The sequence below is a fragment of the Engystomops pustulosus genome, chromosome 4 (genome assembly GCF_040894005.1).
Source record: "Engystomops pustulosus chromosome 4, aEngPut4.maternal, whole genome shotgun sequence".
Taxonomy (NCBI): Eukaryota; Metazoa; Chordata; class Amphibia; order Anura; family Leptodactylidae; genus Engystomops; species Engystomops pustulosus.
Window position 1 is genome coordinate 38,256,585 of NC_092414.1, and position 27,303 is coordinate 38,283,887.

The window sequence follows — 27,303 nt, forward strand, 5'->3', positions numbered from 1 at the left end:
AATTGGCATTTGGCACTTTGTGAAAATATGTGGCCATCACTGATCTAGAGGATCAACGGATATTTCCGGCTCCTCATTGCAATATATACTAGCAGGAACATTTTAGACACTCTTTGGTTAACCCCTTAAGGACGGAGGGTTTTTCGCCTCATTTCTCGCTCTCCAACTTCAAAAATCCATAACTTTTTCATTTTTCCGTGTACAGACCTGTGTGAGGGCTTATTTTGTGCGTAACAAATTTTACTTTCCCGTAATGTTATTTATTTTAACATGCCATGTACTGCAAAGCTGAAAAAAAATTCCAAATGTGGAAAAATTGAAAAAAAACCGCACGTGCGTCACGTTCTTGTGGGCTCAGTTTTTACGACTTTCACTCTTCGCTCCAAATAACACGCCTACTTTATTCTTTGGTTCGGTGCGATCGCGGTGATACCAAATTTATACAGGTTTTATTGTGTTTTAATACATTTTCAAAAATTAAACGAATGTGTACAAAAAAGAAAAAAATTTTTTTGCCATCTTCTGACGCTAATAACTTTTTCATACTTTGGCGCACGGAGATGTGTGAGGGGTCGTTTTTTGCGAAATGAGGCGACGTTTTCATTGCTACCATTTTGAGGTCTGTGCGACATTTTGATCATTTTTTATTTCATTTTTTATGTTATGTAAAAAGGTGTAAAAGTCGCATTTCGGACATTTGGGCGCCATTTCCCGCCTCGGAGGTCACCGCCGGCCGTAAACGTTTTTATATTTTGATAGATCGGGCATTTTGGGACGCGGCGATACCTAATATGTCTGTGATTTTTACTGTTTGTTATGTTTTATATCCATTCTAGGGAAAGGGGGGTGATTTGAACTTTTAATATTTTATTAATTTTTTTTATTTTTTAAACTTTTTTTTTTCTTTTTTTTTTCACTATCTTTTAGACCATCTAGGGTACATTAACCCTAGATGGTCAGATCGCTGCTACCATATACTGCAATACTTCTGTATTGCAATATATGGCATTTTTGCAGCACATTCATTACAATGAGCCACTGGCTCATTGTAACGAATATGCAGCTGCCAGATAGCCTCGTGTCAAAAGAAGACACGAGGCTACCATGGCAACTGATCGCCGCCCCCCGATGACGTTCGGGGGCGTGGCGATCGAAAAAAAGATGGCGGCGCCCACGCGCCGCCGTCTTTTAAACGCCGCCGGCGACTTTGCCGGCGGCGTTTAGGGGGTTAATAGCCGCGAACGGTGCAAGCACCGACCGCGGTTATTAGCGGTGGGGGTTTTGTGCAAAATGCAAAAACCCCCACCTTTGTATGAAGAGGACTCAGCCCGTGAGCCCTCTTCATACATCCCTTATACCTCTGCGCCGTAGAGCTACGGCGCAGAGCGTTAAGGGGTTAAACAGTTCTTGATATTTTCGTGGAAATAAGGCAGCACAAAACAAATAGCAAAAACATTGGGGAGAATTCATTAAGACTGGCTTTTTGAATGTCTGTTTAAAAATTGCCAAAGCTGGTGGTTCTGCGCTTGTATCCACTAAGAGACTCTGGCCTCTTAGTCGATATTAGCACAAACTCCAGGACAGGTCAGAACTGGTTGAGTTTTTGCCAGTTTTCCAGCAGAGACTAAAGTAAATGCGGTGGGCCGGGTGTTTAGTCTCCTGCCTGTCCTCCACCCGCCCCGCTGTCCATCAGCACTCCATGCCTAAAGGGCAGTGCAGGTCAAAGAAGCTGGCGAGAGGAGGTAATTCATGTGCTTTCTCCACCAAAAAACTGTGTGGTATATGGGGCCTCATTCAAGTCATTAGGTGGTACCACAGCTATAGCGTCTAAAATAGTACCAAGTCTAAAAGTGTTCCTGTTACAATATGTTCTTCCCATTATCATCAAATGAGAATTTCTCTCTAAAATAGTTACTAAATTCCCTCCTCCAAGTGGGACAGATATAAACCAAGTGATAAATCAAGTTGTATAGACATTCAAGACAGAAGAGAGGTTTGAGAATACATTTCTACCCACCAGCTAAGAGACAACAAATTTTAGAAATAGGCTACATGCAGACTACATGTCATATATTTTGTAAAAGATAGGAACAACTTGAATAATACTTCTACTAATAATAATGTATACAAAGTGCTTATGTATAAGTTAGAACACACACAGGGTGCTGCTATATTATGTCTGCATGCCTTTGATTTACAGTCCTGGTAGATTTGCTCCTACTCGTTGATTCCTGGCTGTATTTGCCTTTTGCATTGTTCATGGAATCCATTTAACCGCTAATTTTTTTATATTTTCTATGCATAGACAATTTAAAATTTAAAGTTCTTTTTCTACCATACTTTGATACTTTAACATATTGAAATGTCTTTTACATATCTAGTAGAATAGACTTGACATTACCTGGTGTTGCACTGGAAACCGTTGGCCACTGTTGTTCGAGTCCTACCGCTGCGCCACGTAAGACTGCTGCTCCTTCCATATGTACAGCACTGTACAAGACAATAATATCAGATTAAGGTAAAGCATGCTTGAAACCAAATTTTTAACAACATAGAACAATGGCAGAAATAAATCAATGTGAACGGCGATGAACCCCAGTTATTTTGTTTTTAATGATAACATGTAACAATGAATGTTGTGGGCATGCTCTGTGACATGCTTAGCTCTGATCTCTCCCTGTCATTTAGTGTTACTGGTATAATCCTTTAGAAACAACATGGAGGATAGTCACTACCAATGTAGAAAAGTATGCCACGCATACCAAACAATTCAATGCAGTAAACACAAGGACAGATGAATGTGTACACTGGACTAGAGTAACAATACAAATTTTATTACAAAGCAATTGATATAGAATAGCAAGTACAAGACATATATAGATTAAAAACACTAAAAAGGTAAACTGTATGGGTGTACCCGGCTCCCACGGGTCAAAGGGTTACCCAACACTTCCTAGCTCAATCTAGGGAGATTGAAATGATCATGAATACAGGGCAAAGTGCAAAATAAAGTAAACAAAGATGTGGCTAAGGTAAACAAGTGAATACAGCTGATGCACAAAATCTGCCCAACTAATACAATACCAAACCAAATAATCAGCACAAAAAAATGGCATATATATGAGGTATAGACTTCTTATTTAAACTCACTCAAACAACTATACTTAATCAACAACGCTAATGAGTGAAAGCCGGTTCATACACAATCCATCACAATGTATTTTTTTTAAATTTCAATTCATTTTATTTAACAAATACAATTAAAACAAGACCACTACAAAACAAAACAAGACTTCATAATGTAGTGATTTTGTTTTAATTGTATTTGTTAAATAAAGTGAATTGGAATTTTTAAAAAATACATTGTGATGGATTGTGTATGAACCGGCTTTCACTCATTAGTGTTGTTGGTTTAATACAATACCAAACTGGGTTATCCTCATAAGTCCGAGTAAAAAGATGTTTTAGATATGGACAGAAAGCCAGGGAGGCAGAAAACCCCACGCATATCTTCACCTCAGGGTGACTTCCTCAGGGGTAATCTACCCCGCGATGACGATACAGTTCTTGCGTTCATATGGTATGACTATGCTGCATTTGACGACAAAAGACTGTGGGGGAAATTATCAGTGGGTTTTAGTCTATGTTTGGCGTTGTTTTGGCTCATTTGTGGTACAAATGCTATTTTGCAACTTTACATGAACATAGGACAGTGCAAAGTCATTTTAAAATGCGCCAAATATTTGCATACACCAGTTTTCACAATACTGAATTAAATTCAAGATTTGGGTTTGGCACAAATTTTCATTTAGGCACATTTTATGGCGCAAAATGACTCCAGGTATATTTTATGGCGCAAAATGACTCCAGTCACCCTTGGCATAGAAAAAAAGAGTAAATCCTTTACAAAATTTATCAAGATCAATTGCTTCTTAAAGGGACGTTTTGCGACAAACACAAAAAAAAAAAAAAAGAAACAAGAAGAAACAAGAAGAAACAAATACAACCACATAAATAGACTCACTTCATAAACTCAGATAAAACAATGGAATTGAATCTGGACAATCAAGTCAAAGACAAATTGTAATGATAAATTCCGCCCTGTGTCTAAGATGGCGTGAGAAATTTTAGAAACTCTGCATTCATTTTAATTATTAATAACATCAGAAATGTTTGCCCACAAATTTAAATAAAGTTATGTTTGTGGGAAAACCCCTTTAAGTCATTAAATTGCACAAATGCATCTCAACAAATTAAATATTGATAAAGCCCTCAGCGCAGACAGCTTTCACAATGGAGTGTTATGGGAATTGAGTCTGGTAATTGATAGACCATTGTATATCTTCTTCTTAGCCTTAGAGCCACAAGCCTAATTTATGGGAATATTGTACAGTATTAAGTTTTTCATGTTTAGGACAAAGGGAGAAATATCTTAGGACGCATAAAGAGATGCAATTGTCCTTTGAAAATGTGACCAACCTATTGTACTCTCTAAAATAATTGATAAAAACACACTACCGAGGTACAGTAAGGAGTTTAACTGATTGGAGTATTGTTACATGCATTTTCTATCACTGGTCTATGCCTCTCAGATGGCTAATAACAAAAATACAAGGGTATAGGACTATATAAAGTAGTTGGAATCAGCATATTTATATAGTGCATATTTCCATGCAATTTTATAGGGAATCTCTCAAGATAGACACCTATAAATTAGTCATGAATAGGTACATAGTCTAATAGCGTACACAAATATAACGCTGGGTCTATACAATAAAGAGGTTATGGTGTTTTTTGAATAGTGTTAGAATATCTACGTTATAAACAACATGATGAGCTCTGAATATCATAAAATAATCTTCCGTCCATGTGATGTTAACAGTATGTGTTAACATACATGTTAACATATATGTTAACTTAGTATATGTTAACATATATTCAAATGTATTTAGTTCATATTAGTATATATTTTTTCATGTGGTTGCATTAATAGCAGGTTTGTACACAAAGCAAATTATGTCCGAATGTTTTTCTGTATACTTTGATGAACTAGCATGTTTTGTCATGGAATGTATCTCTGCTGCCGTTATGTAAGGGTTAACTGATTACAAGCCAATTCACCTGGTCTTTTTCCTCCTCCACTTTTTTAAGATGGAGGATCACAAGGACGCAAGCACACTAGTCCGAAACGCGTAGATCTTTTCTTTTTTGGATGATATGCCAGGATGTGACCTTGCAATTTTAATATTTACAAAATAAAAATTCAAATATTTTTTTAAAGAAGATTCTGAGTGCTGGAATACCTTCGTTTCATTGTGCATCATTCAGTCAACCGGCAGGACTGCCTTTCCGTGCACCGAGAGCTAAGGAGAAATAGGACCTCGTCTACATTGAGGATGCAGCTTATGTGAGTGAGCGGTGGCTTTCTTTCTATTGTTACCTATAAATTAAACTCCTGAACCAGGTCTTGCCGGTATGGGAATGGTACATTTTATCTATCCCCGGCACCAAAACAACTTGCCCGTCATAGGTTGCAATGTTTTTATGGAGGGTGATACACCATAGGAGAATTGGAGATGGAATCCAGATGATACTTAGAATTAGACCATAATATTTAATAATTTTAAGCAATTGTGATGATGAACTACCAATCTGCACATTGAAGGAATGCTCCATACAGGAATGCTCCATTCTAGTGTTGGCGGTCAGATGCCAGGAACTGCTGCTCCTTAAATCAGTGCTCTGTAGAGGTTAAAATCTTTGTAGAAGGCAGCTCTTTATTAGGGATACTAGCCAATACTGGTTCTTTAAAAAAAAAAAACACTTTTATTTGTATTGAAATTATACTAAAAGTCTCTGGGAGGAATTACCAGTTCCCCAACAGGCTGCAGCATCATGCCCCTGAAGCACCTCAACCACAATTGCTGTCTCCTTTGCTCCTCCTCCTGCTACCTTCTACATACATAGTAGAAGACCATAGTGCATTAGAGAACTAGTTACATCGGGGAATCAGGGAAAATGTGCATGCACACTATGCCCCTCCAATGCACTGCCGTCTGCTGCCGTCTGAACTTACATAAAAATAAAAGCCTTTCATAAACGGAACTAGAAGGCTAAAATCCCTCATAAAGGGATGCCTGTTACAGATATTTTAACCTCTCCAAGCACTGGTGGGGCTTTGTGGAGGTTAGTTTCAGTGGTAGATTTCCTTTAAATCCGTAGACATATCGTATTGTGGGAGGTCAGCACTTCAGCCAATCACCAATGTAGCTGGTGACCTCTATACCCATGGCACATCACTAACTGACCCCACGATTCATTTATAAGAGGCTAAATAAGTGATGTTATATATAGTAGGTAAAGTAAAAAAATCAATTTTTTAACCTTTAATTTAAAGCAATTATCCAGAAGTAGTGAAAACTTTTTTTCTAGAAACAGTCATGCAGTCATGCCCAGGTCCTGTGTCTGGTATTTTACTTTATCTCAATGAATGGAGCAAAATATCAGACACAGCCAACAGACAAGAGTAGCCCTGTTTTGGGTTGCCTTTTAATGACCTTACCATTCCATTTAGGTCCATTCACTGAAAAAAGCACCCAAACATCCAAGCAGATCTGTGTAAGACTCTTCACACTCTTTACACATTTTATTAAGGCCCTATACACACATGTGCATCATAGGTCATTGCCCATAAGATGAAAACATATGCACAGAATAGGAGGAAAAAATGCACTTTGACTGTAGTGTTCCTTTAAAGATATTTGGTACCTGGACCTATAGTTGACCAGTATATTACATTTGTGTGGCCTAAATTAAAAAAACAAACATTTGTACTTACCTAGTAAAAATGTTTGAGAAAGGTAAACTTAAAGGAAACCTACCACTTAAAGTAGTAGGTGTAAGATGCATATACCGAGCACCAGCTCAGGGTGCTTACTTTCATTAGTTTCCTAAACCGTTGTATCGCGGTTTAAACACTTTTTATTCTTTATAGTCGAAGGCGCTTCGGCGCACCATGCCACACACCATGCCGCACACTTGGTGCGCTGAAGCTCCTTAGGCTGTAAAGAATAAAAAGTGTTTAAACCGCGATACAGCAGTTTAGGACACTAATGAAAGTAAGCACCGGCACCAGCTCACCCTAAGCATTTTACACCTACTACTTCAAGTGGTAGGTTTCCTTTAAAGGAAGTTTAAACTTTGGGTCTTTATTTTACCTAAATTCCTATATAAAGTGCAGAAACTTTTTCCCTAGGTCCATTATGCAACCTCTATGATACCTTCTATTTCCTGACCGGAGTCAAAGAGACATTAGAATATGATTTATTCTATGTAAGTGGTCAATTCAAAGGCCATTTACATAGAGTACCCTTACCAAGAAAGTTAAAGAACATCTACCATCAGTTTCACTGGTAGATGACCAGCATGACATTCTTGTTTCTTTATGCACTAATCAGAACAGTTAAGAAACAGCAAATTTGTTGGTTTCTGGAGTTACTGTAACAGTGGTGTTGCGGTGCGTACATTAAAATTTGGCAATGCCAAGAGGGGGTCAGGAGAGGTCAGCCTGAGCACCTCTATCTCATTTACAGGCTTTTGCATATTATAAGTCTATTATATAGAATATGGTGCCTATTTGAGGAAATGGTTGTGGCTCTCCTCCCCCGTCCAACCTCCTTTTGTCTTCGCTCTCTGTCCTCTCCCTCGTCTGCTATGTTTCTGTTTAGAGATTTCATTAGATTCCTGTTTGGTTCCCCCTCGCTTTTCCTGTACTGATCTATGCGCCTGCATGCCTTATTGTTCTTATAGTGTGGTTATATAAAAAATGACTATTGACTAATATATTGACTATTATAGCACAGGAAAGTAGGATTCCTTAGAGAACGAGAGAGCAGACGAGCCTCTGAAGATTTACACACATGTATTCATGATAGTGGAGGATTTTCCTGCTGTGTGAAAGCACAGGGCACGAAAGGTTAATGAAGTGTATGGCAGATTTACAGTACAAATCTACTATTGTAAATCATATCTGAAATGGTAGATACACTTTATAAATCTGCATTCATATTACACATTAATTTTTTGACATTGCAAAGTCTGTGCCAGTCACTGCACTGGTTGCCTGTCACCTTCATCCACAAAGCTCTGCTTCATTTTGCCACCTCCCTATCTATCTTCTCTCATTTTTTGTCTATTGCTGAACCCATGCTCTTCGAATTGCCACTGATCTTAGAGTAATCTCTACCTTTATTTGAACCTTAATTCTTACAAAATAAGGAAAAAATATTTAACAAAATATTGTGGCAAATAGAGAGAGAAATAAGACCCTACGATCTCCTTGTGCTTCTGTACAGCATCAGTCATTTGCTATATGAATGAATTCCAGTATTCCTCAAAATCAAAGCATTTGTATTAGTTTACTTTCAATTATAAAATATAAATTTTAGCCAAGAGTTAAAGAAATATATATATCCATAAAAACATATATTGTACATGAATTCTAATTTTCATGAAATTAGATAAAACTAAGTATTTATAAAGGACAACTTTAAGGCACCATCTTTTATTATGTGGTTGTGTTGTCTTTGTTTTGTGTCATGTATTAAATATAAAATGAAATATGTACTCACCCCTGCATTGCAGCTTTTAGTGATGCAGAGTAACGCCAGTCTGGGTTAGGATGTTTTGGCTGAAGAAGCAAATAAGAACAAATGTTTAGTTCCAGTCAGAAATTCTTGAATGTATGCAATCATTGTTAACATAAAGGATCAAACATTTGCACTGTGTTTGCCAGTCGTTAAAATAGATATAAATATCTATTACATTTCAAAACAATATTGAATCGACAAATCTGCAGTTTAAGAAATTTCAAAAAAGGTCTGGAAACTAAATTTATGAAGAGTAAAATAAAGATGTTGGTTTACAGAGCCAACAATTCCAAAAATAAAATTAGGAATTGCTAAGAAGTATTTGCATGAAATGTAGACCATAAGAATATAAAAGAATCAGGATTAGATGTTTTTCCCATTAAAAGAGTTTAAAATTTAAAGGGGAAGAAGATTTAAGCTTTTAAAGAAACAGGACCCCTATTGATTTCGGGAGCCGTGTTCTTGTAGGCAAAACACTACAATGCAAAAATTGAAAATTAGAAAGAAGATTCTTATTTGACAAACCTGGAGTTCTTCTGCACCACTGTTGCCAATGTGTGTTATAAAACATTTCCAACAAATAACCTTTTGTGTGTTCTTAAATAATTGATTTCACTACAATGTAAGAGTGCATTAGAGATCTGCTAACTAAAGAGATTGAAATTCTTCAATATTGTATTCTTGTTCTGTACCATTTTACACTGCAAAAAATTTAACATTTACATATAACACGTCAAGTACAGAGTCATCATATTAAATATTTTCAATTTGAGCTAGTGCAAAACCTGTACCAGTTGTGGGTTCTATTGTCTTTTTTTGCGTATATTCTTGACTAATGTTGACCATGGGGAATACTTCATGTATCAGTAGTATGTGGAAACACTTAAGCAACTGCAGTTCAAAAATACTATTTATGCCATATAAATAGCTAATAAAAATTATTAATTACTGTTATGAACATGACAAAGACCAGGTCACTTTGGCAGGGATTTTCTACAGTTAGTTGAGACTATAGTAAATCTGGCAACTGCCTGTCTGAGCAATGCTCATCATCTTGTATAGAGTACAATTCTTGATGTGTTTAGCAGGAAGGAAGGAAAAGATATCTGTACTAGAAACAATAATTGAGGATTTTTTGTTGGGGTGGGGGGGAGGTTATTTGGCTCCTTTTCCACTTTTGTGCAAGTGATTTGTCACTCTTGGGTTTTTGTTGTCTTTGTTGCATCATTTGAGCAAAGTCCACTTAACCTGGTCGCTCCTAATTTGTCACAGTAATCACTAGGTTTTGCATGCCAAATGTCAAGGGTTAAACCACAAAACACTGTGATTTTTGGAGTATTTTGCTGTGAAAACATATTGTGAAAAAGATGGTAATTTACACTGAGAATATGTGACTTTTTAAGCTAAAGAAAGGTCAAACCTTTGCCGCAAAACCAGGTACAATAAATTAAATGCAAACAAGACACCAGCCAAGTGCAAAAAAAACACTCAAAAAGCCAAAAATAAATTCCTTTCTTTGTCGTTGCCCATTGTAAACTCAATATGGAGTATTTATCATAACCAGCTCCTCTTTATCATGGCACAGGATGTGCATGATGTATGATGAGGTGAAAGTCTCAACATAAATTAGGGTGCATAACCATGATATTACACCAGTTGTCAGAGTTCAGTCATGTTTCATGCCAATTTTCTATGAAAAAAGGATGAAAACTTACCAGTTAGCCCGACCCATTCTCAGTTATCACCATATCTCCTTTACAGGAAGTGGTGAGGTTTAAGGAAGATATTCAGTTATCATAATTGTGCTGTGCACAGTTAATTAATCTGTGTCCAAAGTTGCTCAGTTCAGACCAGTTTGACTGTTAAGCATATTTTAATAAATATCCAAAACTTATTGGTGACCCCCATAATATGAGTAAATAATTGTGTGAGGATTCACCTAAGGCTGCACACAAGCACATTGAGCCCCTGGAAACAGACAGAAATATGACGTAAGGACTCATGGTCTTTTGGTTGAACAGCAGCATCGGCACTGTGACAGTTGTTGCAGTACTTTTGCGGTTTTCATGCCAGAAGACAAGTCCTTGAATCCTATTTCTTAATATAATGGAAGGGCTCCAACTCTCTGCAATGTGGACAGTCAGTGAGGTCTGACAACATACGGTCCTTTTCCATGGGTTGAACACGTTCATGTGCAATCATAGTATCATAGTTTATACGGTTGAAAAAAGACACATGTCCATCAAGTTCAACCAAGGAAGGGAAGGGATTAAATGAGGAAGGGATTTAGGGGAAACAAATCTATATAACATTATCATCAATGTTATTTAGGTGTAAAAAGGTATCTAGACACTCCTTGAAGCTCTCTGCTGTCCTTACTGTGACCAGCGCCTGAGGCAGGCTATTCCACATATTGACAGTTCTCATAGTAAAAAAGCCCTGTCGCCTCTAGTAATTAAGCCCTGATTTCTCCAGACGGAGACAGTGCCCCATTGTCTTTTGATTTGATTTAATCTGAAACACCTTACCCCCATATTTTTGTGTGGACCATTCATATATTTATATAAATTAATCATGTCCCCTCATGTCCTAATGATTATGGAAAGGAGATGAAAGGTAAAAAAGCACTAAGTCTTCTTGAAACTGTGTGTTAGCATTGTGGTGGTGTTAACTAGTACCACCATTTTAATATTTGCTATAGCACCAGTTTGTCTCTGTTGTACATACAATCTTGGGGGTCATCATTTCTGTCGCAAGGTCCTTTTTTGGTGCACGAACTGTGTGGTTTATAAGAATGTGATTATTCATTGTGCTGCAGCGTCTTAATAAATTGGTTCTGAAAGTGTCTGAAATGACTCCATGTTCATGAAGGTGAAATAGAACTAGGTAGACTTGCTTTCAATGGGTCTAAATTGCGCTAATAAAACTAGAGAACCTAGAAGAGTGAGAAAAGTGTCAGGATTCACAAGTTGCACCCAAATTGAGCGACACAAAAAAAACTGTTGTAAATGTCAGAAAAGAAGCTCATTTGTGGTGCAAACACATAATAAATGAGGCGCACATGGTGAGGGAGCAAAAAATATATATATAAGATAAGGCTGCCAAAAAAATTGGCAGAAATACTATAATAAATGACTCTTGGATCTTTAGCTTTTTGTCTCTGCTTGAGTTGAAAAAAAAAGGGACTTAGCCAACTATGAAAGCATCCAGACCATTGATGCATATTACCCTATGAAGCAACAGGAGAAAATCTAATTTTTGTACATTTCATTTATCACGTAGGCGTAGCACAACCCTCACTGTTGATGTCTTTCAAAGATAAGGTCATGATGTTGTTTGTGCTCTTTCTTCAAATTCAAGTTAAAAAAAATGTACATGAGTAACATTACTAAACAGAGATTTATTATTTTTCTTTATTATTTTCTCTTTTTTGTTGATTGCCAAAAAACCAATAGACCCAGAGCATAAATAAATGCTATTTAATTATTAATATTAAATATATATGAATTCACCCAGACAGAAGAATTTAGACTAAGAACGTTTACAGAAATATCCTTCTCTATTGTACTCCAGTGCTATTCCTAAATATAGATGCACCTAAGGCCATGTCTGTGCACTGCAACATCTCTGTCACATGTCGGCTTGGAAGAAGGGCAGAATCCAGAAGCATTGCTTAAGACTGTCTGTCTGCTGCTTTCTAAAGCGAATGAAGAGTTTTTATTGCCTTTATGTACAGTCCAAAGCACATTTATTCTCAGAAAGGCTGCGTATAGGATTATCATTGTAACGTCTCAATTGTTTATGGGTTTGTGGCCTGGAAATAATTATTTCTACTATGAAAGGATTAACAGTAAAAGAAACTGGACTTATCTATGTATGAATTAAATTATTAGACTAAAACGAAAAATAAAAGGACACAAAGGCGCTCATAGGGCAAACACCCGTTGGTTCAAGTAAATCCTATTTCTGGTAACTAAGGTCAGGTTAGTTATGCTCTCACCTGGGGTAGTTATGCTCAGTGCATAACTTCTCAGAGTGTGTCAAGAGATGATGTAGCGCTGCAGTGCTCCTACCGGTTCCTCCTGGAAGGATCGTATTGCAAATGGCAGTGGATTAGAGGGAAAAAAGTGGAGCTTCCTCAGTGCACTGCTACATTGATTTCAGGTTCAACCAATGTTTGATCACAAAATCATTTTATTCAAAGTGTCAATTAATGAACAATGTGTTTCAGGGGCGAAATTAAATTATTGATAGTTATCTCAAGCAGTTGGATAATGTAAAGAATGACATATGTATTGAGTCAAATAGCCAGGAAAAAATATTTACCGTATACACAGTCTATACGGCCAAAAAAAGACACGTTCATCAAGTTCCACCAAGGAAGAGAAGGGACTGGATGAGGAAGGAATTTAAGGGAAGCAATTCTATATTATCTATTATCTATATATTTATCATATAACCATCAATGTTATTTAGATGTAAAAAGGCATATTGACTAGAGATGAGCGAACATACTCGTCCGAGCTTGATGGCCGTTCGAGCATTAGCGTACTCGAAACTGCTCGTTGCTCGGACGAATACTTCGCCCGCTCGAGAAAATGGCATCTCCTGCCGTTTTGCTTTTTGGCGGCCAGAAACAGAGCCAATCACAAGCCAGGAGACTCTGCACTCCACCCAGCATGACGTGGTACCCTTACACGTCGATAGCAGTGGCTGGCTGGCCAGATCAGGTGACCCTGGAATAGACTAGCCCCTGCCTGCGCTGCTCGGATCATTCTGTGTCTGGATGCCGCTAGGGAGAGAGCTGCAGCTGGTCAGGGAAAGCGTTAGGCTGTTCTATTAGAATAGTGTTATGCAGGAGTGATTCTACAACAACCCAACAGCCCTTCTTAGGGCTACAATAACGTTATACATTTTTTTTTTTTATTTGCTTGTGGCTGGGCTTGCTGGCACTAGTAGTGCAGCTAGTACCATATTGTGAGGAATTTGCAGGGGGACTTGCTACCGTTGTGTTTAGCTCTTAGTGACACACATATCCACCTCAAACACCAAAGTGGGACAATTTATTAGGGGTTTGATTAGAATTAGGCAGAGTCTGCTGATTATTTTTTTTTTTTACCTTTATTTCATTTTATAGCTCAAACTCATCTTGCAAAGCAGTGTGCTTTCAGTGTAGGCTACAAAATAGCCATAGGAGAACCCCAACGGCTTACTTAGGCCTACAATAGCGTTATATTTTCCTTTTTTTTTGTTTGCTTGTGGCTGGGCTTGCTGGCATTAGTAGTGCAGCTAGTACCATATTGTTAGGAATTTGCTGGGAGACCTGCGACCGTTGTGTTTAGCTCTTAGTGACACGCATATCCACCTCAAACACCGAAGTGGGACAATTTATTAGGGGTTTGATTAGAATTAGGCAGAGTCTGCTGATTTTTTTTTTTTTTTTACCTTTATTTAATTTTATAGCTCAAAATCATCAGGCACAGCACAAAATCCAGTTGTGTGCTGTCAGTGTAGGTTAGAAACTAGCCATAGCAATAGGATAGCATCGTTTTGTTAAAAAAAAATAAAAATAAAAAAAAAAAAATTAAAAGTTTACACTTTAATTTGGAAAATGTTTAACCCGAGGGCTAGGGGTAGAGACACCACCTGCTGATGAGGGAGCAGGGGAATGCCGCAGAGCTACACTCCCTAGGTTCATCATGTCTCAAGTTACTGGGACTCGTGGTAGAGCACTGTTGAGGCCAGAACAGTGCGAAGAGGTGATGTCGTGGATTGCGGACAATGCTTCTAGCCATTTGTCCACCAGTCAGTCTTCCACGCAGTCCACCCATGTCACCGAAATCAGCACTCCTCCGGCTCCTCCACCTCAGCCTCCTTCCCCCCAGTCTGCCCCCTCCCAGCAAAATTTGGCATTTGAACCGGCATACTCTGAGGAACTGTTTTCTGGACCCTTCCCACAGTCACAAACTACTTGTCCGGTTGCTGCTGAGCAATTTTCCGATGCCCAGGTTTTCCACCAGTCGCAGTCTGTGGGTGATGATGACATTATTCACGTAGTGGAAGAAGTGTGTAAAGAGGTGTCGGACGATGAGGAGACACGGTTGTCAGACAGTGGTGAAGTTGTTGTCAGGGCAGGAAGTCCGAGGGGGGAGCAGACTGAGGGATCGGAGGATGATGAGGTGACAGACCCAAGCTGGGTTGATAGGCCGGGTGAACACAGTGCTTCTGAGACGGAGGCGAGACCTATAGCAGAACAGGTTGGAAGAGGCAGTGGTGGGGCCAGACGGAGAGGCAGGGCCAGAGCTGGTGCATCAGCGCCAAATGTTGCCCGTAGTCAAGCTCCCGTGGCGAGGGCTAGATTTTCAGAAGTCTGGAGGTTCTTTAAAGAAACACCGGATGACCGACGGACTGTGGTGTGCAACCTTTGCCAAACCAGGATCAGCAGGGGTTCCACAACTACTAGCTTAACTACCACCAGTATGCGCAGGCATATGAATGCTAAACACCTCACTCAATGGCACCAAGCCCGTTCACCTCCGGCCGGGCACACCACTGCTCCTTCCCCTGTGTCATCTGCTAGTCAGCCCCCTGCCCAGGACCACGGCCCAAACACCTCCCGTGCGAAAACCCCATCTTTGCCTCCACGATCCTCCACAGCATCCACCAGCGTTCAGCTCTCCATACCCCAGACGCTGGAGCGCAAAAAGGAAGTATAGCGCAACCCACCCACACGCCCAAGCCCTCACCGTCCACATCTCCAAGTTGCTTAGCCTGGAGATGCTGCCCTATAGGCTGGTAGAGACCGAGGCCTTTCAAAACATCATGGCGGCGGCCACCCCTCGGTATTCGGTCCCCAGCCGCCACTACTTTTCCCGATGTGCCGTCCCAGCCCTGCACAAGCACGTGTCAGAGACCATCATCCGTGCCCTGACCAACGCCGTTTCTGACAAGGTCCACCTGACCACGGACATGTGGACGAGTGCTGCTGGGCAGGGCCACTATATATCGCTGACGGCACATTGGGTTAACTTGGTGGAGGCTGGGACCGAGTCTGACCCCGGGGCTGCTCATATACTGCCAACGCCGAGGATTGCGGGGCCTACCTCGGTCCAGGTCTCAAAGGCCTACTATGCCTCCTCCTCCTCACACCCCTCCTCCACCTCCTCCTCCTCCGAATTAACATCCGCGGGCATGGCACCATCAGTCGGTAGCTCTAGGCACAGCAGCAGTGCCATTGCTAAGCGACAGCAGGCGGTGCTCAAACTGCTGAGCCTAGGCGATAAAAGGCACACCGCCCAAGAGCTATTACAGGGCATCACGGCGCAGACTGATCTGTGGCTGGTACCGCTGAACCTGAAGCCAGGCATGGTTGTGTGTGACAACGGCCGTAACCTGGTGGCGCCTCTGCAACTCGGCAGACTGACACATGTGCCATGCCTGGCCCATGTGTTAAATCTCATAGTTCAGCGTTTCCTCAAGACATACCCCAATCTGTCTGATTTGCTCACGAAGGTGCGCCGCATCTGTGCGCATTTCAGGAAGTCCAGCACAGATGCTGCCACTCTCAGGGCAGCGCAGCGCCGCCTCCAACTGCCCGCTCACCGACTGTTGTGCGACGTGCCCACAAAGTGGAATTCAACATTAACCATGTTATCCAGAGTTTACCAGCAGCGCAGAGCGATTGTAGACTGCCAGATGTCAACTTCCACCAGAACTGGTAGTCAGGTCAGTCAGCTTCCTCAAGTCTACAATGAGGAGTGGACGTGAATGTCTGATATCTGTCAGGTGCTGAGTAACTTTGAGGAGTCAACACAGATGATCAGTGGCGATGCCGCCATCATCAGCCTCACCATCCCGCTGCTTGGCCTGTTGAAAAACTCTCTGGTCAGCATGAAGTCGGAAGCTTTGCGCTCGTCACAAGAGACGGGGGAAGAAGATTCCCTTGTTGATAGCCAAAGCACCCTTAGGTCTGTTTCTCAGCGCATATTGGAGGAGGTGGAGGAGGATGAGGAGGAAGAGGAGGAGAATGTTGGCGAGACAGAAGAGGGGACCATTGTTCAGTCCTTCACTGTTCAGCGTGTATGGGCAGAAGAAGAGGAGTTGGAGGAGGAGGAAATGGGCAGTCAGGCCAGTGAGGGGAGTGAATTCTTACGCGTTGGGACTCTGGCACATATGGCAGATTTCATGCTAGGCTGCCTATCCCGTGACCCTCGCGTTCAAAGAATTTATTCCAGCACCGATTACTGGGTATTCACTCTCCTGGACCCACGGTACAAGCAAAATCTTTCCACTCTCATCCCTGGAGAGGAAAGGAGTGTGAGAATGCATGAATACCAGCAGGCCCTGGTGCACAAGCTGAAACAGTATTTCCCTTCTGACAGCGCTAGCGGCAGAGGGCGTACTTCTGCGGGACAAGTAGCGAGGGAGAGTAGGCGAGCAGGCAGCTTGTCCAGCACTGGCAGGGGTACGCTTTACAAGGCCTTTGCCAGTTTTATGTCACCCCAGCAAGACACTGTCACCTGTCCCGAGTCTCGGCAGAGTAGGGCTGATCTTTACAGAAAGATGGTGAAGGAGTACGTAGCTGACCATACCATCGTCCTAAATGATCACACAGCTCCCTACAACTACTGGGTTTCAAAGCTGGACATGTGGCACGAACTGGCGCTGTACGCCTTGGAGGTTCTTGCCTGCCCTGCCGCTAGCGTCTTGTCCGAGCGGGTTTTCAGTGCAGCTGGTGGCATCATCACCGATAAGCGTACACGCCTGTCGACTGACAGCGCTGACAGGCTGACGCTTATCAAGATGAATAAAGCCTGGATTTCTCCGGATTTTCATTCTCCACCAGGTGAAAGAAGCTCAACCTGAATAATGTATGCACTCCTCCTCCTCATTGTCCTCCTTCTCCTCCTCTTTGTACACTAAAGCATAGGAAACTGGCTATTTTTTGCCAGGGCCAACTGGCTCTAGCTATAGTACTCTATGTATTTAATTTTTCTGGAGGACCACCTACCTGCTCCTCTGGTTTGAAAACTTTTTTGGACTGCCACATACAGGCACTATCCAAATTAAATTGTCTCCATAGCAGCCTCCACATGTCGTCTTTTTAGCTGGCTCTACACGTTGTCTCCATTGTTACCTCCACACGTCATCGCCATAGCTGCCTTCAAAAGTCGTCCATATAGCTGCCTCCATACATGGTCTCCTTATCAAACGAACTGTGTCAGGCAGAATTTTGGGTTGTTTTCATGGATTCCACATAAAACTTGTTAACTTTGTCGCCAGCCTGCTGTGTAATCCACAAAATATACTGGCAAACTTTTATCATTTACCAATATTATTTCAGCGCTTCTTGCGCATCTGTTTACATTCCCCTCACCCGCCATATCCTAAACTTATAAGAACGCTACTACACTTGATCTTATACAAAAGGTTCTTAGAAGTGCTGTTTGGGGAGTAGCCTAGAGACAGGGGCTTGGATTGGCGAAAGCTCGCCTGGCAGCGGAGCGCCAGCTCCATCTCAAGATCCAACTAACATAGTTTTAACTGCAGCACCTTTAATCTACTACTAGTTCACTGCCTCCATATATCGTCCCCTTATCAAACGAGCTGTGTCAGGCAGAATTTTCAGGTGTTTCACCAGATACATAGTGGAACGCGGCCCATCTGTCGCCGCCATGCCGGAGACCTGAAGTTGCAATCATAGCAGTGCAATATGGATGCCCCATACTGTCGCTCTTAATCATGGAACCATTTCCGTAAAAACTATTAAAAATAGAACCACTATGCTATTCCATTATTCCTAGGTGAAATATTCAAACGACCCGGCCTGCTTTGAAAATTATAATTTTTTCAAAGTAAACGCTTCTGGCCCCCAGGCCCATTTTGGGTGGGGAGGAGCCGAGAGACAGGGGCTTGGACAGGCGAAAGCTCGCCTGGCAGTGGACCGCCAGCTCCATCCCAAAATTAGGCAGCCTCAGAGGCATCCATGCATGCTGCCCCTGCTGTTTCCTGTCCATTTTGCCTCCACGATCCTCCACAGCGTCCACCAATGTCTCATTTCAACTCTCTATACCCCAGACACTGGAGCACGAGAGGATATGCAGCACATCATCCCCTTATCAAACGAGCTGTGTCAGGCAGAATTTTCAGGTGTTTCACCAGATACATAGTGGAACTCGGCCCATCTGTCGCCGCCATGCTGGAGACCTGAAGTTGCAATCATAGCAGCGCAATATGAATGCCCCATACTGTCGCTCTTAATCATGGAAGTCGTCTCCATGGCTGCCTCCACATGTCGTCCCCTTATCAAAAGAGCTGTGTCAGGCTCATTTTTCGGGTGTTTCACCAGATACATTATGGAACTTGGTCACTATGTCGACACCATGCAGTGTTATCGACTAAATATACCGTCAACCTTTTGTTCACATAGGAAATTATTTCACCTCCTTTGGTGAAACCTGAGTCCATTTAGGGTATGTCGCCATGAGACTCTCTAGCCTGCCACTGCTGCCGCTGCCTCTGCATGCCATCCCCTATAGTGTCAGGGTCAATTATTGGATGTTTTAGATGCTATTTAGCCTCATTCGGTCACTCTGTCATGGCCATGCTGTTGCCCATAATTTTGGCATAATGGTGCGATTAAGCAGCCCCAGAGGCATCCATGCATGCTGCCCCTGCTGTTTCCTGTCCATTTCCGTGGTGTTTCCATCCTTTTCTGAGGTTCCCAGGTGTTTGGCCAAGCTTCCCTGTGCAGAGCCTTGGTCCCCTTGAAAAATGCTCGAGTCTCCCATTGACTTCAATGGGGCTTGTTATTCGAGACGAGCACTCGAGCATCGGGAAAAGTTCGTCTCGAATAACGAGTACCCGAGCATTTTAGTGCTCGCTCATCTCTAATATTGACCCTTCTTTAAGCTCTCTGCTGTCCCTACTGTGACCAGTGCCTGAGGTAAGCTATTCCACAGATTGAGAGTTCTCAAAGTAATAGCTAGGGAAAAACAATATTCCCTATAATAGCTAGGTACAAAATAAACCATGTAAAAATATATTTATGTATGAATTAAATAAATATACATAGTTAACTGGTATGGAAGAAGAGACACCATATTGTTTTAAACGAAACCTACCATTTGATTTGACGCATTATGAAGCAAACATACCTTGAGAATGATGTAGCTACACTGATGCAGGATCATATCTTGGTTAATCCCTGAGTTGAGAGGTTTTGCAGAAAAAACTATTCTTACATTTAGGATCTTAGGAAATCTGGGTTTACACATGGAGGTTATTCAAGACATGGTTAATCAACCTGAGCTGGATGAATCATACGCAGCAGCTGGGGGATGGTGCAGCAATTGATTATTCTGCTTTTAGGTAGACCCTAGGGATTACATGATCCTCTGGTTCAGTTAATAACTAATGTGCTAGAAGAAGCGCTGAGCTAGCCACAGAAGAGACAGCTTCATTATCATAGTTTTATAATTGTTTTATCATCAAAACCACTTAGCACAGGTATTAACCAAGATATGATCATGCATCAGTGTAGCTACAGCATTCTCAAGGTATGTTTGCTTCATAATGCATCAAATAAAATGGTAGGTTTCCTTTAAAATTGGGTGTGTCAAAGACTTTCTTCTCTTGAAAAAAAAGTCTTGAAAAAATCTTGATTGCTTAGGAAAGTTGGTATGATTTCTTAAACACATATGATCATCTAGGTTAAAGCATGTCTGGTATTGGTTTATATGTATAGAGATGAGTGAATCTATTGGTTCATAAATTCTGTAGATTCAGGCATCAAATCAAATTACAATTTTTTCTTTGGATGAATCTTTAAAAAATAGCGGTTAGCTTAGACTGAGTTTAGGGAGGGGGATGGGCAAAGGTAGGATCTTGCATGAAAAATGTTGGTGTGTTGGTGTTATAGGGGACTTACAGGGGATATATGCTAATTTCATGGACAGTTGGAGCAACATGGGTTCGTACGGATTTGATTTGGATATGAACTGAATATTTTGAAAAATTCGACAAAGCTTCTACGAAGTAAATCTGGGTTGATTCACTCATCCCTAGTGTCTGGCGATAAAATGGATGGCCAATCATGTAATAGATAAATGGGCAGATCCCACCAGAATAAGATGCGTTCTTTGTGTCATAACTGGTTTAAAATGGACTTCCTCTCATCTACCACACCCATTTAGTCTATTCGAGAATGAGGAAGTAGGCAACCATTGTTCACTGCATGTATTGTGGTATGCCGGGTATTCACTATGTAGTCTACTCATGCTTTTATTAAGAGAATTAAATAGAAATAGAGTACCTAACAAATGTGAATCCTCTTATAACTTCCACATTTGTAATGAAAAATGGCAGTAAAACATAGACAATTCAAAGTATTGATACGTTATGCGATGCAAATATACAAATAAGCTTCCAATGTGTTATTTGCCTATAAGACAATGTAACAAAAGCAAATATTCTCATCCAGCATTGCAGATTTTTCATGGATGTGTCATGTTCTCCTGATTCCAGCAACATGATAGAAAACACCTCTAAGGGTCAGAACAAATCTATCACAAGATGCAGGCATTAGTACAGCTGTACCACTAGCCATACACCGTGAGGCCCTGCTTAGTAGCAAACTGTTTTGAGTAATAAAACATGACATTTGGAGCCAGAGACATTGTCATCTGTTAAGTAATTCTCCCCATCACAATGAAGATAAAAATAAAGATGACAGATTGGAAAACAGACACCGGCAACTGTCAGCAGAACACATGCATCTTAATTTGGCGAACAAGGCAAAGCTGAGGCCCAAGTGAAAACGCAGAAATCCTGTTCTCTGGCACAGCTTTATTTTCAGGAAACAGAAAACAAGAAAATTTACCACAGCTAATAACTAGGAAAATAGGGATATTTATTTTAATTGTGAAAAATTGAAAACTTCCATCGATAGGTCGAAATTACATCCGTGATCATCTGGGACTGTTTCAGTTAGATTGAAAATGGAAATCTGGAAATGCTTTGAAATGAAAATGATCTATTTTTTTGGCATACTATATTGTTATTAAAATCAGAGGCAATTGTTTTATGTACCACCTATAAGCAATCTATATGGAACTGTGTAAACCTTCTTAATGTGATAAGACCATAAATAACCAGATGACCTTAAACTTTATTCAGGGAACATTAAACTAATGAGAAATTTAATGAAATTAGGGAGAGTTCTGGTTGAATAATCTTCATGAGATCTGAATGGTCTGTGAAAGATTCGAGAATGATGAATGTTACCTTATTGACAGGGTGCAGGAGCTTCTCATAGAAAGGAGGTGGACTTTATTTTTATTTAGGTAAAAAGAAAAATAACAGAAAGTTAAAGAACTGGATTTTTTTCACATGCATATTTTAGCAAAATGTGTTTGGCATAATATATTTTCAATTTATGCTCAGATCAGATCGGTTTAACAGGCAGATTTGGTTTTATTTGAAATACATCTATATTTTGGTCAGATTATTACTATAGCAATTTTTTGACATTGAATGAAATTGAAATTTTTTGATGATTTGCTTTAGACCTTCCAATGTGGCACCAACAGTCCTGAAAATTGCATTATATTTCCCTCCAGTCTTTAAAATAAATTATTTTTTAAATAAAAATATTGTTTCTTGAATTGCTACTATTTTTGCACTAGCATTTGGGTTAGTATTAGGGTTAAACCTGATGCTAAGCTCAATGAAAGAATTAAAATGTTTTGCTCATCTCTAATCTTACCCATCCTCTTAGCTGAACATGAGATGATGGGGGATATTTATCATACGCTGGTGCTCGTGCGCCAGCGTATGATCGCCCCGCCGCTGCAAATTCACAGCCCAATACATGAAGAGGCTTCTGCCTCTACATGTATCGGGCTGGCAGTTGCGCAGCGTTTATCCTACGCCAGGGCCTGGCGTAGAAAAAAACGCAACCGGCGACTTTTCATTCGTGAGGAGATTAACGCCCCGCGCCGGCCCACTCCCATCCGGCCGCGCCCCCCCGCTCGGCCGGCATGAAGGTGGCGGATTGGGGAAAATAATCGCAAAAGCTAGCAATAAGCTAGCATTTGCGATTATTTCAGGGCCTCTGCGCCACTGGCAGAGGTCCTGATAAATATCCCCCCATATGTATATCACAAGTGAAATATGATGTTGTAGGTTATTTGTATCTGGGTTTGGCTGAACTGGTGGTGGGTGGGTTAAAAATCGTTATCTATAAAAGGTTTGTTGGATTAATGTTATTCAAAGTTGGAACCTTTACCTAAGCTAAAGATCAAGTTAAATGTGGACTAATCTTTACATTTAATAGTAACTTCCTCAATGCATCCGTAAGGCTACATTATCATCTCGTCTTGTGGACACATTTAGGGTGTACGGCAGGAAAACTCTCAATGTCCAAGCTAAATGTGTTCATAGACTTATACTGGTAAATGGAGGAATCCTTTTTACCTCTCTCTACTCAGTATACATTGCATCCAACAGCAAACAATGTATGAACAAAGCACCGGCCTGCGCTATATCATCCTGCTTGCTACTAGCACAGTATTCACTTAGAAGATGCCATTAGAGGCTATAGGGATGGATGCAAATGTATGGCCTCCATCCCCAGCCTCCACTGAGCCTATATTGTGATGTAAATGTCTAAATGAGAACAGTTACATCACTTGGGAGACACCCAGAACATTGACAAATTATTGGCTGCTGTCAATGTTCTCTCCTCCTCCTAATTTCCAGGGGAAGTGGCTGAGAATGTATTCCACTGTATGATTATAGTGTAGGAAACTGAGGCCCTTCATTGTAAAAAATATGTTGTGATTCCTCCCAACCTATCTCGAAGAAAGACAAGATGTGAATCTAGCCTTAAAAGTGCTTATACAGATGTGTCCCTCCTTACCTCTCTCACTGGACATATCCAGACATGTTTGCCTCAATATACTACATAAATGTTCTATTATCTGTTTAGCAGAAGTATGAAAATATTATATGAATATTAGATCGCTATAGTGACATGTATGAAAAACTACTTGGTGTGAAGAAAATAAAAATGTTGCATTCTACTTTAAGCCATAAGCATCTTTAATAAAATAACAACTTACAATGTCATCTCTGGGGCAGCGATGAAGTCAAAGCCTTATATAAAATGCCTCAGCAGGTTCATTGTCATTCTGTCTATACTCACTATATCTTTGGAATATAAATGTGTCCCTTTTAGCAATGACCTTATTTCATTACCTAGAATATTAAGATGTACATGAACTGTCTGCCTCCATCTTATTTCTATGATGCATATGTCTATTATTGCTCGGTGTCCAGTAAGCCTAGATTCACATTTACTAATAATACTGATGTATACACAGTAATGGCACCAGTGGCATTGCCCCGAATGTACGCCGCCAACAGAGAGGTATAGCTGGTTGAGGAAGGTGTTGTACTCGCCCCGTTTGGGCACTGCTCTACTCACTCAGTTAGTGGGCTGCTGCCCTGCACATTGCCAATCAAAAACCTAAGCACTATAGCAGCATCCTTTTACTTATCCTATTTACTTGTCCGACAAGAATGCACTGTGGCGCAATTCACTAAGATTGTGTGCCCGATATCCTGCATGTGTTGCTTCCCTGCTCAGGTCCTTCAGAGTTCTTCTTCCCGGTGTATGTAAGTATGTCGCTTGGTTGCGACACAATTTTAACCTTAAATCCTTTAACCTTTGCTAAGTGCGAATCAGTCGGATCATCCGACGGCCCACCCCCCCATTTCTGTCGCATGAAAGCTGGTGCCGCTGTTCCAAAATTTGATCACCTGCATCATAATCCCCTGCTAAATCTCTGTCCCAGCAGCACAAATCCCGAAAACCATGAACAGTCCGGCAGAAATACGATTTGTGGACCCTTAGTAAATAATCCCCATAGTGTAACCTACAGCTCAGTACTCCACTCCCCCACCACAGTTTCCTGAGATTTCATATATCTACTCAGGCCTCTTAGATGATATGGTTGCAAGCTTTGCCAGTTCGGACCTAAGACCAGGTCTGACAGGTCTGACCAGGTCCAGGTTTTTTGGAGTTTTATAGCAGAGTTTATAGTAAAAACGGCAAGCCCTGCCCTTGTCCCTCTCCCAGTGCATACTCGATTTAAATCCTTATACAATTGTGAGTGTGATGTATCGAATACAGAGTGCACTGGCTGGAAACACTGGCCTGAACACTGAAGACTGGAACTGAACTCATCATGTCAGTTCAGCTCCGGTCTTGAGCCATGGGTTCTAGCAAGCGCATGCTACAAATGTGATGCAAGTTCGATGTATCACACTTGCAAGGGGCCTTATTCTGAATAAAAAGTATGAAGAAATATCCCAAACAAGAGATATTTGCAATCTGTCAGAAGCAATGCATTATTATTCCAGGCCATGTATTCCATGTATCTTTTGATTTTTTGGTATTAATGGCACAATTTTCTTTTTGTCCTTATTATCAATATCAGGGTTACTATGGTATTAAGAGATTTACCACTAGTTGCTTGGTGCTGTGCATTGAAAGGGTGAAATTTGTTGTGAAAAATCCACAGCAATCTGTATAAATAAATGACATGTAGACTATCTCCACAGAATGTGGAATGGCTGCTGAGGTTACCGGGTAAGCATTGGAAATCATTGTATAATACCACCACAGTCTGAGTTCTGTTGTGTTTTTGTGACATATTTTTGCTGTGGCAAGGGGATAGAGACTTTGCTGTGCAAAGGTTGAATCCGTCGCAAAAGGTGACAAGTTGAAGATCCCCAATACACAGCAAAAATCCATTTTCATGGCAGATTTTTGAGTAGGTGAAAAGGTCCAGGTGATAATCTGGATAAGCTCATAGAGATGAGTTGATTATTAGATGGGTAGAACAATAATGGCCACAAGAGATAAATGTAATGCAAAATATGGGGCCATTGACTTGTGGGATCGTAATTGAACAGGTTCATAATAAAGTGTTGGGGGCCACAAAAGGTGCAATGTACTGTGCGTAAATTAGAATCTGGAGTATATATATATATATATGTGTGGGTTATACATCGGGGTCATTACAAAGTTTTGGGGCCAAAATCATCAAGTATACTGTGTAGAGCTACAAAAGCAAGAATTATGAAGTGAAAGGCCCACAATAAGGGGAACTATGCAAGGTAGGAATGATAATGATGGCATTATTTTACAGTGTGGGGCATACAATAGGGGATTTTACATGATACAATAGGTAAAATAATTTGTGCATTACTAGTATTTTCAGGGTTGCGCTCTCTGTAGCACTATTACATTATTTGGGGGTCAGTATTAGTAGTACAAGAAGGATCACACTGTTAGGGGGCCAGGATGGAAGGGACAATTGTAAAGTGTAAAACAAGTGACACCCCAAAGAAAGGACATTTGATTGGGAGAAGATACCTGGTGGTCTGGACCTAATAGAGAAGATAAGGAACGAGAACAATTACAATCCAAGGACACATGACCTGCTGTCACTGGATATTGTTGTTTTTTCGTGTAAGCACATGTGAGGGTGGTGGGTACGGCTCTCACTGCTACTAAAAATTCAAAACATATGCATGGGGCCCATGTCCCAGATCTTCTACTACCCTACCAATGCCACTGATTAGCACATTGGTAATTATATTATGTATTAACAAAGCAGAAGAAAATATGAGCTAAGAATCTGTGGAGCCTTCACTTTGAATTTCAAGTATAATAAGAAATCAATATACAGTCCTGCTGATGGAACTGGTGGATCTTTTCCAGGGTTTAAGGCCACTTATCCGTAAAGCAAAATAATATTATTCTACAACTTATAAAACTTGTTTTTTCTGTCTTAAATATAAAAAAACCCCGAAATAATAACATTATCAACTTTGATTTAACTATTCACCATTTTCCACATAGAAGTTGTTCTTCCTTACCCTACAACCTTTTCCTCTATTTCATAATGTAGACCCCCTATGCGCAACATTGGGTACTATTAGGTGTATCGATATAACAAATTCTTTCTATGAGGGATTGCATAATAAAGGTGGATCCACATCATAGTCTCTCTGCCAGACACAATCCATCCTCATATCACAAATGACAGAACGACAATGCCCCAAGTTGATCACTAGGAGGTTTTTTTTTAGCACAACCAACGTGTCATAGTGAGCAAACCCATCCTCTTTTTAGTACTTAAGTTATGGCTACCTGTACAGGAAAGACTTCCCAAGCTGCAAACTCAAGCAGAAATATAACTTGCTCTTGGAATTTTAGTACTCCAGTAGTTGGGTAACAAATGGGGCTGTCATGTGTATTGGCCCACAGAAAAACATGGGGTTGTGTGCTAGCCATTAAAACAATGACAAGCATATACCCCAAAACAATGGGCTTGTGCAGGAGGCCTACATATTTGAAGGGTGTTCTATAAAGAAGTTACATTCCATTCTCTAATCTTTGCAAAACTAATGGAGAAAATACAAAAAGGTACTCTATATACTCGAGTATAAGCTGACCCGAATTTAAGCAAAGATACCTTATTTTACCACAAAAAATGGGAAAACCTAGGGTGGGAAATGCATTGGTCAAAGCCTGCATACAGTACATAGGTAGCCAACCCCAATTGCTCCCCAATATCTAGGC

The 27,303-nt window shown here is 40.6% G+C and overlaps 1 protein-coding gene across 14 annotated transcripts in view; it reads right to left on the minus strand.

The window, feature by feature from the left end:
- The window catches only part of LOC140126356 (protocadherin alpha-C2-like), a 217,662-nt gene that overhangs the window by 22,400 nt on the left and 167,959 nt on the right, over nt 1–27,303 (minus strand). For 12 of the 14 annotated variants that reach the window (XM_072145739.1, XM_072145737.1, XM_072145738.1 and 9 more), the window contains exons 2-3: nt 8,631–8,689; nt 2,402–2,490 (exon numbers count right to left, since the gene is read on the minus strand). In XM_072145739.1, coding sequence (XP_072001840.1) covers nt 2,402–2,490; nt 8,631–8,689 — 148 coding nt within the window. The remainder of the gene's footprint in view (nt 1–2,401; nt 2,491–8,630; nt 8,690–27,303) is intronic. The other 2 variants (XR_011854818.1, XM_072145730.1) reach the window with 1 other exon arrangement.